A 12715-nucleotide genomic window follows, 5' to 3' on the forward strand; every position below is an offset into this window, starting at 1 on the left:
TTTATAAACTGTTCTTGCTTTTCCCCACAGGCCAAGATGACTGGAATGGGACCAGGCCGTCGCTGAAGGCCCCTCCAGCTAGGCCGGTGAAGGGAGCATACAGAGAGCACCCATATGGACGTTATTAAAAACAAACATGAGGGGAAAATATCAGTTATGAGCAAAGTTGTTACTGATTTCTTGTATCTCCCAGGATTCCTGTTGCTTTACCCACAACAGACAAGTAATTGTCTAAGTGTTTTTCTTCGTGGTCCCCTTCTTCTCCCCACCTTACTCCATTCTTAACTCTGCATTCTGGCTTCTGTATGTAGTATTTTAAAATGAGTTAAAATAGATTTAGGAATATCGAATTAATTTTTTAAGTGTGTAGATGCTTTTTTCTTTGTTGTTTAAATATAAACAGAAATGTACCTTTTATAATAAAAAAAGAAGTTGAGTAAAAAAAAAAAAACACAAACCTGTTAGTTTCAAAAGTGACATTGCTTGCTTAAAGGTTCTGAAGTTAAGGCTTGTTAACTTTCTCTTAGTTTTGATTTGAGGCATCCCGTAAAGTTGTAGTTGCAGAATCCCAAACTAGGCTACATTTCAAAATTCAGGGCTGTTTAAGATTTAAAATCACAAATGTTAACGGCAGTAGGTGCCACCATGTAAAAGTGAGCTCAGATGTCTCTAAAAATGTTTCCTTTATATAAAAAAGCACATGGCGGTTGAATCTTAAGGTTAAATTTTAATATGAAAGATCCTAATGAATTAAATAGTTGATGCAATTTTTAACGTTAATTGATTTAAAAACAAAACAAAACAAAATTAGGTTCGTAAAACTGAATTTTTCATTATGTGGGTTTTGAAATCTAGCCCCAGACATACAGTGTTGAGAGATACTTAGTGGGAAGTAGTTTCTAAAGAGGTTGATTTGGGGAGAGGGGCTGGCCACTTGAATTGAATTTGATGCAGAGCTTTTTAGTCATGAACAACCTTTCAGTAGTAATTCTAATAATGAACATTTCAGTATTTCAAAAGACAAAGTATTTTGTCCATCTGAGATCCTACACTCCATGAAAAACTCACTTGGACACTGGGGCCAAAAGCTGATGATATCCTTAAGTTGACGGTTGTCAATATTGAACTGTTCCCAAGGAAGTTAGTCAAGTATGTCTCAACACTAGCATGATATAAAAAGGGACACTGCAGCTGAATGAAAAAGGAATCAAAATCCACTTTGTACATAAGTTAAAGTCCTAATTGGATTTGTACCGTCCTCCCATTTTGTTCTTGGAAGATTAAATGCTACATGTGTAAGTCTGCCTAAATAGGTAGCTTAAACTTATGTCAAAATGTCTGCAGCAGTTTGTCAATAAAGTTTAGTCCTTTTTTAATCAAAGTAAATGTGATGAATTGTCATTTTTTTGGGTGGACAATAAAATAGTTTTCTCTTTCAAATAAACTTAAATTAACTCTAAAGTTAATGGGCTTGTTAAAAGTTGGAGACATTCTTAAAAGTGGTTGGGGGGGGTGGTTTATTTTAAGTTTACCAAAAAAAAAAGTTTATGAGTTGTTAAGTTTTAGTTTAAAAATAACCAAAGCTTTTTCACCCCCTGGAAGTTGTTAAAAGAAGTTTTATCCAATCCTTATCACAAGCTCTGATTTCTGGAGAGAAGAATCAAACTAAGCTAAAACTTGGATTGGTTTCCATACATAGGCCTCAATATTTAAAGTGCCAGTCACCCTAGTTTGCACCTTTTGTAGAGCCCCTAGGTCGCCCTAAGTGTGACACCAAATCATCTCTGCGAGCTTGGAAAGGGATAGCACTTGTCTTTAGATGATGACAATTCAGCAAACCCTGGGTGCCCTTAAGGGTTTCCCTTCCAATCCCAGAAATGCTGTTAATAATAAAAGAACTGGGCTGGGGCAGGATCTGGTGTGAAGCCTGGCTCTGAACCTTCTGAGACCAAGAGAGGAAATGATGGAATTGGTTGACCCTGTTTCTGCTCCTCTACATTAATTATTAGGGTTCCCATACCTTCCCTAAGGGAGCAACCTAAACTGCTCGGGGGTGAAAAATCCTCTTGTATGAAGTGCCAAGCTGCCTGCAGCAGTGCATGATGGACATTTTTTTTTTTCTTTTTAAAACACACCAACAAAAAAAAATGTATTTGTAGATTGTGATAAAGTGTAAATAACTGAATTTTCAACCATGGTTTGAAGTCAGCTTTCAGGGCATTATGTCTTGTTTTGATGAAAAGAGATCACTCTATACCCCCCTTTTTAAAGGAAAATTATCGCAAGAGAATCAGGATGTGTAAAGCTAACATGCATCGCAAAAAACCAAAGGTAACCTAAATGTCTGATTTTAATAGCACATATTTCTCTTTTACATAAACTGTGACAGCAACTTGCATAAACAATTCTTTAGCTGTTAATTTTAATGTTAAAACTTTGCAAAACTTGTTTAATAAAAATAGCTGTAAAAAGAAAAACCATATGCTGCCGCATAAATTAGCCATAACTCTTAATAATCCTGCCCATCACAAGTGAACTGTAATGTAACCTGGGCACAAAGTCTGACATCTTAAATGACACATTGTAAAATTTCAATGACTGTAGTTTAGATCTGCTGCTCCCCAAAGTAAAGCTTTCTGCTCAGCTATTTTAAAATGTACAAGGATTATCCCCTATTAGGTCCCCGTATTGATATTCACAATGAAATATACTTAAAATTTCTTTAAAGTTGCATGTTTCTCTCCTGTAATGTGTAAACTGCATGCAGGATCTCTATCTTTTATTTTGTATGTCTTTAAAACTTCCTCTTCAAAATACTGATCTCTTACTTCTCCATTTTCAGGTGGTTGAAAAGTCCTGAGGCATTTCCTGGAGTAGAATGGGTAGTGAAGACCCTTGTCAGGTATGTTAAGGTGGCTTTCTATTAAGGATATTGGACTTTTATCCTAACTATACAATGGTTGTGCCAGGTGGTTTATGCATATTATAGTACATGTCAGTACATATATATACAGTGATAGGAAACATATTAGTTCCCAAAGCCACTTATTTCATTTAAGATAGCTCCACGTAGTAGAAGTTTTCCTTCATTTTGAATGAGTCACTCTAGTGACTCAAACTGATTCTACTTTAGACCACTGAAGGAATATCCTATCATGTATTTGAACATCATTTTCATTTATGTTTCTTTCCCAGCTTTAAAAGTTACTTGTTAGACTTGGTAGATCTGATTTTCAAGAAAAGCTAGAAATAAGAATTTCATATACTGCCAGTTGTTTACCGTCTGCTTAGATTTGTGTCAGTCCTTGTAAAACATTTGTGCAACCCAAATGCTGCCCATCACTTGCCAGTTTGCAGCTTCTGCAAATAGGTTAGCTCCTATTAATACAAACTAAAAGACATGTTATGATTATTGAGTATAATTCATATGCCATACTATTCACTTGTTCAGTGTACAGTTCAGTGGTTTTCAGTATATACAAAGTTGTACAGTCATCACCACAATCAATTTTAGAAAGTCTTTATCACTTCAAAAAGAAATACCATGTCCATTAAGCCATTTCCCACAGTCCTCTTATCCTTTCTAGGTCTAAGCAACCATTAATTACTTTGTGTGTCTATCAACTTGCTTATTCTGGACTCTTCACAAAATGGAATTATGCAACATATAATCTTTTATGACTGGCTTCTTCCACTTGAGAATGTTTTCAAGCCATATCCATGTTGGAGCATGTTGTCAATATTTCCCCTTTTTTGTCAAACACTGTTTTATTATTTGCGTGTACTACATTTTATTTACTGCTTTGGCCAATATGAATAATGCTATGAAGATTCATGTACAGAGTTTGTGTGGACATATGTTTTTTGTGGGGTTTTTTTACATATGTTTTTAATTTGGGGGGTATATATCTAGGAGAGGAATCACTAGGTCATGTGGTAACTCTGTGTTTAATTTCAAAGGACTGCCAAACTTTTTTACACAGAGACTAAACCATTCCTACCAGCAATGAGGTTTCTAATTTCTCCACATCCTTACCAACACTTACTGTTTTTCTTTTTGTTTACTATAGCTATCCTATACGATGTGAATTGGTATCTCATTGTGGTTTTGATTTGCATTTCTCTAATGACCAGTGTTGAGCATCTTTTCATGTACTTACCTTCTTTATTTTTTTTTTATATTTATTTATTTTTTTTATTATTAGTTGGAGGCTAATTACTTCACAACATTTCAGTGGGTTTTGTCATACATTGATATGAATCAGCCATAGATTTACACATATTCCCCATCCCGATCCCTGTACTTACCTTCTTTAGAGAAATGTTTATTTAAATCTTTTGTCAATTTTTAAATTGAACTATTTGTCTTTTCATTATTGAATTGTAATTTCTTCATATATTTTGATGCTGGACCCTTATCAGATATGTGATTTGCAAGTATTTTCTCCCATTTCTTTGAAACACAAAACAGTTTTTCATTTTGATGAAGTTCAGTTTGTCTGTTGTTTTCTTTTGCTGCTTATGCTTTTTGGTGTCATAGGTAAGAAGCCATTGTCTCTTTGAAGGACCTGAAGATTTATATCTTTTTCCTTCCAAGAGTCTTATAGTTTTAATTCTGACATTTAGATCTTTGGTCAATTTTGCTTTAATTTTTGTATATGAAGGGGGGATTTCATATTCTCTTGCATGTGGATATCCAGTTGTCTCAGCACCATTTATTCAAAAGACTTTTCTTTCCCCTTTAAAGACCTTGGCATCCTTGTTGAAAATCAGTTGACCATAGAGGTATAGATCTATCCCCTTTGAAGTTGGTATTACTTAAACTCATTAATAAAATTTTTGGCATACAGCAGCTACTCAATAGCTGATTAGACTATTTTGGCATCATTAAGAGCTCGTCACTGGTGGGTCTGGCATTTTATCCCAGGTATGGATGACTCCAAGTCATGCCTGTAACACTGCAGGCTGCTAATGTGGAAACGAGACTGTTCTGGCTACCATGCCTGGCTGTATGCACTTCTCCAGAGGCTCAGAGGCTGAGCCCCTACATGCCCTTCCCCCACCATCAGCCTCTTTTGCTCCTCTCTCCAGCTCCTTCCAGGGTGTCCAGGGTACTCTTTATCAATGACACTTGGTACTAAAGGAACTCTCTCACCCTTCCTTATCTCGGGATGTGGCAGCATTCAAATAGTCTTAGGGTTTGTTCACTCTTGCTCTCTCTCCCACCACTTGCCACCTTCTGTCCCAGACTAAAAATGTAGGTGGAGATGCGTTAGCAACCACTAGGGCTTTCTGACCACCAAGAGTGAAACAGACTCAGACCATGTTTTATTTCAGGAACAGCAACCTGAGAGTTAGGGCCTGTAAGGCTTCTTGCCTGCATGTGCAGAATGCTCCTGAACCAAATGAACTAGGAGGATAAGGGTGGTGCTGGTGGATATTTTGCTCAGTTGTTTGAATCTTAAGTAATCCCTTCCTGACCTCAAACCCTGAAGCTGTATGTCACCCAAAGATCATTTGAGTTAGAATACATCAGGCAGCAGGTGGACTCCCTCTTGATATGTTCTCATGCTTTGCATGAGCCTGTACAGGCTGCTGTTTGCCAGCAGAGTTACTATTAATTTTAACTTTATCTCATTTTATTACTTGTTTATTCCCATTAATTGATCTTGACCCCATTTTAAAAAATCATTTATTTATTTATGGCTATGCTGGGTCTTTTCTTGCTGCTTTTATGGGCTTTCTTGGGCTACTCTCTAGTTGCGATGCATGGGCTTCTTGCAGTGACTTCTCTTGTTGTGGAGCACAGGCTTTAGGCACACAGACTTTGGTAGTTGTGTGTGGGCTCAGTAGTTGCAGCTCACGTGCTCTGGAGCACAGGCTCAATAGTTGTGGCGTACGGGCTTAGTTGCCCTGTGGCATGTGGGCTCTTCCCTGGCCAGGGATTGAACCCACGTCCCCTGCATTGGCAGGCGGATTCTTATTCACTGCATCACCACGGGTAGCCCCAGTGACCCCCCTCCCCCCCCCTTTTTTTTTTAAGAGAAAGTGACATAGAGAAAATAGACAGCTTTGCCAAGCTAAGGGAGAAAAAAAGTTAATTTGACTATCTACTATCTGTCTGTTTTTGTAAATGAGGCAGCTGTTACTAGGGGAGGTGAAGTAATTTACCACAGTTGCATAACAAGTCATGGAGGAGGTGCCCATTAGCATTTTGTACACCAAAACCCATTCTCTATGCCAAAAGCATGCTGCTTCTTTAAGATAAACACCATATTTCATTGACACTGAGGGCATGTGTTATGAGATGCATCATGAAATAGTGCACAGAAAGAAAAAATACTGTCAGTTAAACTGACACAGGGGTTTGTTTTCATGAGTGTTAAGATGAGTTCTGATTTCAGAAATGATAAAATTGGGGGAAAAAAGTCACTTAGCTACTATTGCATTTTTGTCAATTCTAACATTCTTTACTATGTGCCATTCACTATCTTCTCCACCTGTGAAGTAGCTATTTTATCCCATTTTTACACAGTTTAACACACATTATTACATAATGATAACTAGCTTTGGAACCTTTGGTGGGTTATCCTATCCAAGGCTCAGTTTTTGTTTCATTTTTAATATTTATTTATTTGGCTGCACTGGGTCTTAGTTGCAATATGCGGGATCTTTGATCTGTGTTGCAGTATACAGATCTTTAGTTGGCAGCATTGCAAGATCTAGTTCCCTGACTAGGGATTGAACCCAGGCTATCTGTATTGGGAGCACAGAGACATAGTCACTGGACCACCAGGGACATCCAAAGTCTTAGTTTCATCATCTGTAAAATGGGAGAATAATATTTATTTTTACAATTATATATTTAAAATTTAATACTTACTTTACTTTGTTGTGAAGGTTGGGTGAGTTAATGTGTATAAAACATTCAACAGGATATGTGCTAAGCACCTATATAAACAGAGACTGGGAGAGTAGGTTAGTGCTGATTTTGAAAAGCTAAATTTTAGTCAAGGAATTTGGACATTCGCCTAAAGTTTAGGGAGGTATTTTAAGGCCTTAACTAGGAAAGTGACTTGAGCACACTTGTGTTTGCCCTTGCGCTGGTGAGCTGGGGAAGTAAAGGAAGCAGTAGGTAAATACCTTCCATATATGCATCACTCCTTTGTAGGAGAGCAAAGGAGGTGTTCTCCCCTCCTCATGCCTGGCTTCTGCTCCCTCTTACCTAAAAACCTTTTTCAGAAAGAATAGCCATCTCTCCTCTCAGATGTTTGAGCTATTTGAGGAGGAGATGTTAGGCCTTCACCATACGTTGAGGGCATCATGCTATATACTGTTCTTTTCACCCACCCTGTGAATTAGAGACCAAAACTCTGTGAGTCTCCACTGATGAAGACCACACTCTTAAGGAATTACTAAGCGAGGCTTTGCTTAACCACTCTCAAGTCTTGAATGAATGACGTCTCTGCCACCATTTCTGAGCTAACTCGCCAGGGAGTATCATGTTGCAGCATCTAGGGCAGTTCTTACAGCCTTGTGAAGGGAGTTACCCTGGGAAGCTGACACGCACTTGGTAGGATGACCACAGGGTCCGCGAGCCGGAGTTCAGACCCACGTCTCTCTGCTCCTGGTCTTTCCTCTGTATCTGCAGTGGCCACCAAAAGATGAGCTTACACTGGAAGTGGTTTCCAGCTTTGATACACGGGATGGGTGGTACCCCTAGCTTGGTTTCCAGATTCCTAAAGTTAAAAAAATTAGATCCTTCTTTGCCCTCTCTTGTTCTCTCTGGACCCTCATGTACCTCTTGCTCTTTGGATTGTTATTGCATGTTTAAAGCTAGCAGGCATCTGATGAATATTTAATAGCCTTGAGCAGACAGGCTGCATACAGCTGTGTGAGGCTACAGCTGTTGGAAGGAAGCACAGTGCACTGCCTGACGAGCATTCTTTTGTTCCCTGGCTCCACCCTTGTAGGCCCCTTGGGAGCAAAGACCTGTGGTGGGCACTGCACCCTAGTCCTGTTGTGGCCTGAGGGCTCCCAGTGAGGCTGCATTCAAGCAGCAGACCAAACCCATTTGTTTGGGGTAATGAGGAGCAGATATATTCACTGACCTCTAAAATCAACTTTCTACCCCTCCGGCTGTATGTCTTCTACTCAATAGCCTGCCATGGCTCTGGGGCTGAGGATGTGTTCTTTTCCAGTGTTCTGCCAACTGTAGCTGCCTTTTTAAAAGGAAGGAACTTTGTATCTGGAAGGGATTTGAATTTCATAACCATGCTGCTGGAGGTTAGCTCCTTAACATTCCTTGACTACAAATCCAGCAGCTTCTCAGCAGTAAGTGTACTTCTCACCCCCAGCCTAAGCTGTGCTGGTTGTCTTTGGCTGTATCTCAGGAAGGAAAGGGCAGGTTGGAACTTCTGTACAGGTACACAAGCTATATAGTGCTTCTCCCCCACCTAGACCAGGGGAGCTTTTTGCTTCAAAGAGGCCTTGTCATTTCCCAGTCAAATTGGGAGAGGCTGTGGGGACTCCTGAAGAAGGACAGCCCATTTGAGGTGTTTCCAGGCAGAGTCCAGCTAGGCTGTCAGCCCAGATTAATCACCAAAGTAGAACACATTGCTGGAAATTTGGGTACTGTTTATGCTCTTAATACTGCATTAAGATGCCTGAATTAGCTCTGGAGCCTACATTGGACCACTTCAGGATAGCCAGTCTCCTCAGCAGGTATGTAAAGCATTTCAGCTGGAAGATGTAGATACAGAGCTAATTCTTCTCTGCCCTCTTTGGGCTCCTTAAGTCTTCATGCTTCCTACTTACGGCCTCGCTTTAGGTACAAAATGAGTGCTCCCAATCTCTCAGGCGCTCTGCGGTTGGAATGTAGGAAGCAAACTCTGCATCTGCCTTTGAAAAAGAGAAATACCTGGTGTTCAGATACGATTCTTCATAAGCTTCTCTCAGAGATCAGTATAAATGACTCCTCTCATTCTTTTATTTTTTTTAATACATTCACTGTTATAAACTGGAACACCTACTATGTGCTAGGCACTGGAGAGTCAGTGGTGAGTAAGTAACATAAAACTAGTCCCTGATATCGTGAAGCTTATAGTATATCTGGGGACACAGACACTAAATGTATTAATCTCTTAAATAGCATAAATCACCTAAGTTGTGATAAGTGCTATGAAAGAAAAGAATGGGTACTGTGAGGACATAAACAGGGGCTAACCTAGCTCTGAGATTTTCCTTGAGGAAATAATGTTTAAGCTGACATCTAGAGGCAGAGTTAACTAGACACAGAGCTTGGGAGATGGTCTAGAGAAAGGACATGAAACATACTCTAGGCAGAGGGTAGGGCTGAGGCAGCGTCAAGGCGAGGTAGAAATCTGGACCTTACGCTGTGGTCATCACTGAAGACTGTTGAATTCAGTAGTCAGAGGTAAGAGGTGGCACAACTAGATTTCTACTTTTTAAACTTCATTCGCTCCTGAGTAGAGAATGGGTTATGGAGACCTACAAGGAAAGAATTGAGGCAGACCTACACTAGGGTGACAGCAGTGAGAGCGTTGAAAAATGAATGGATTCAAGAACTTTTAAGAGAGAGAATGAACATAATTTGATGATTGATTAGGTGTGGGAGAAAGGGGACATACTAATGAGGGGCCCCAAGTTACTGGCTTGAACAACTGGGGGATGGTAGTGCCATTTCTTTTTTTTTTTTTAAGATGAGGAGCACAGTTACATTCTTTGGCATGAGATTAGGGCCCTGGCCTGTGCCCCAGACTTAGGATGTCTCTCCTATCCAATTCTCAGGGGATAACGCTGAGAATCAGGGGCTGGTAAGAACCAGAAAAAGTGGACCCTTGAGCCTAGGATTGAGGAACTAATAATAGCTATGAGAAGATGCCTGTTCCCTTCCAAAGGATTTAAAACTTTTTTGTTAATCTTTATCTTTTTCACATCTCTGAGAGAGTAGAAATTATTTTCTTCTTTATATGGCTAAAGGTTCCAACGCTTGTGTAGTTAACGGCCCCGAAGGTCTAGTTGCTTCTGTCCCAGATCACTCAGCTCAGGGATGGCCAAGGATGGGAAGTATGAGGCTCCATTTTCATTGCCTGACTGACAGCAAAAAAGAGAGCTCATAGACTGTGGACTTCTTTTTCTACCCATCTGTGTACCTAAAACCTTGTCCAGGATGCAACGAACTGGGTTGTGCTGTAGGGTGGGGAGATTGTAAGGGAGGCAGAGTGGTCAAATGGGAGCCTGGGAATCCCCCCAGTATGGCAGCTTCATGCTTCTTAATTTTTTTGCCTATGTCTTTGCAGCGATCAGAGGACTCCGGAAACCAGGAGAGCTGCCTACTGTGTCAAGGCTGGCCTGAGGGCATTTGCTGAGCACAGAGAAACCCAGGAGAGGAGATCAACAGTCTTTTCCCACCTACCTCTTGATCTGTCTGATTTACCCACAGAAAGCCAGCTAGAGTCCCCTAAGAGTCTCTAGGCCCAGAATGGAGTCCTTAGGGCAACAGGGGATTGTGATGCTAACAATTAAACCTGCTCAGGACTTAAAGATTGAAGGGGACTAACAGTATCCTCAGCATGGCCTCCTAGATGTGAATAAACTGGCAACTCCAATTGTGTCATTCCCAGTTTGCCTGCTTCCCTTTAGTCTCCAGCAGAACTGGCTGGAGCACCCTACCACCACCTCCTGTTTCCCATCCTGCCACATGTGTGTTGTGAGTGTCAGCCTTGGACACTTGCAGAGGTGTCCCAGAGAGTGGCTGGTCACCACCCCTGTAACAGGCTGAGAAAAGCCATGTAAGAAGGTTCATGTACTTTAAAAGGCAAGTTCTTTAGCCTCAGAGCCTGTTGTTTTTCTCTTTGTTGATAACTAAAGTCCAAAAATATCTTGAAGGATAGGGTAGGACTTTTCCCACTTAACATCTGGACTATATCCCTCCCCCAGCAAACACCTGGCACTGAGGAGCTCAATAAAGGTTCAGTCAAGTGATGAAGAGTGCCACTCTGATAGCTTTTACTAGCTTTAAGAGAGAGCCAAAGGAGGTGTCCTGTCTTAACTCCCACTCTCCCTCCAGCTATGTTGGGCTAGCTATTTGTCCTAATGCTTTCTCTTAAAGGATGGGAAAGTCAACCTTTGCTACACTCTGGTTTCCTGTGCCAGTGCCATAGGCCCGTAGGCTGATTTTACAGAGGGCATCTTGAGAGGTTAAAGTGGAAACATCCCACGGTCCACCAACAGAAGAAGGTGGTGGTGCTCAATCATGTCCGACTTTGCAACCCTATGGACTGTAGCCCACCAGGCTCCTCTGTCTGTGGGATTCTCCAGGCAAGAATACTGGAGTGGGTTGCCATTTCCTAGCCCAGGGGATCTTATCAACCCAGGGATCAAGCCCCTGTCTCTTATGTCTTCTGCATTGACAGGCAGGTTCTTTACCACTATTGCCTCCTGGGAACCCCATTTAAACAATACTATTTCACTTAATCCTCCAATCCACTATACTCATTTTTACAGATGAGGAAACAGGCTCAAAGAGGATAAATAACTTGCCTAAGGTTAAAAAGAAAACATGCTATCAGACTTCGCAGTCCCTGCTTTTGACCTTTTATGACTCTTAGAGCTAGAAGTACTTTGAAACAGTAAAACATTGTGTTTGAGAGGTTTATTTAGGGTGACAAACCGTCCTTGTTTACCCAAGACAGAAGATTCCTGGGATGCTGAACTTTCAGTCCTAAAACCAGGAGAGTCCCAGGCAAACTGAGATGAGTTTGTCAGTCTATGTTTGCACCAAGACCTTCAATCCAGGGTTGGCTGCTCAGGCTTCATTTTCCCTGATTTCTTGGTCTCCTAGGCCTCACCTGTGGTCAGTTTCTTTGTCTAGCATTTGAGGACCTGCTTCAGTCCAACAGGCAGAGGAGGAATTTGGGGCAGAAGTGTTCAGGAATCAGATGGTATCTTCATCACAGAAAATGGAGGTGCAGAGCCTGGGTCACTACTTGAGAAGCCAGTGCTAGATTCTAGGCGGCCCTACCTACCCTCCCACCCCCAGATACAGGATATGTACTTAGAAGCCATGGATTTACAGGGCCAAAGCCAGACAGATCTAGATTCAAATCCTAGCCCCTCACTTAACTTTGTATTTTTCTGGGTCTGTTCGCTCCATAAAAGTAGGATGATAATCCCAATCCAGTGAATGGGACCTGAAAAGCAACTGAAATGTGTGTGAAATACATCCCACAGGGTCTATGCATAATCCTGTTCCACACTCAAGTGTCCTTCCTCCCTCTTTCCTGGCTTGTGTTTCTTGCCCAGTCCTGTCACCTGTCATGTCTGTCACATACTCCCTTTTGCCATTACCACTTGCAGCCCTAGAGATTTTCCTCAGGGAGCCCTGACCTCCTGGGCTTGGCCCACCCACCCAGCTGCCCTGCATGTCGGTCACCTCCCCTGTGAGCAGAGAAGGAATGACATCAGCTTTTCCCCCTCTCCCCCCATCTGAAGCCTCTGGACTGTTTTGAGCCATAAATATTTTAGCTGGGCCTTTCTCTGGCTGTTGCCAGGGTGATGGACTCTCAGGGGACTGGGGTGGGAGTGTGGAGGCGGGGCTCTGCAGCCTGGCCTAGCTGGAGAGTGGGCCTTGGAGGGGCGGGTACAGGCCTGGCCAAGAGCCAGCGCTTGCTGCAGTAGTTCTGAAGGCTGT

General features: G+C 41.5%; 1 protein-coding gene across 2 annotated transcripts in view; it reads left to right on the top strand.

The window, feature by feature from the left end:
- KHDRBS1 (KH RNA binding domain containing, signal transduction associated 1) overlaps positions 1 to 10631 on the top strand; it is a 33844-nt gene extending 23213 nt beyond the window's left edge. The window contains exons 9-11 of one of the 2 annotated variants that reach the window (XR_009693822.1): positions 31 to 223; positions 2843 to 2902; positions 10323 to 10631. Coding sequence is in view for 1 of the 2 variants with exons in the window: in XM_061148439.1 (XP_061004422.1) it covers positions 31 to 128 (98 nt within the window). In the remaining variant the exon portion in view is untranslated. Of the gene's footprint in view, positions 1 to 30; positions 1387 to 2842; positions 2903 to 10322 lie in introns of those variants that run through there. The other variant, XM_061148439.1, reaches the window with a different exon arrangement.
- The last annotated feature ends 2084 nt before the right edge of the window (positions 10632 to 12715 follow it).

The sequence above is a fragment of the Dama dama genome, chromosome 8 (assembly GCF_033118175.1).
Source record: "Dama dama isolate Ldn47 chromosome 8, ASM3311817v1, whole genome shotgun sequence".
Classification (NCBI taxonomy): Eukaryota; Metazoa; Chordata; class Mammalia; order Artiodactyla; family Cervidae; genus Dama; species Dama dama.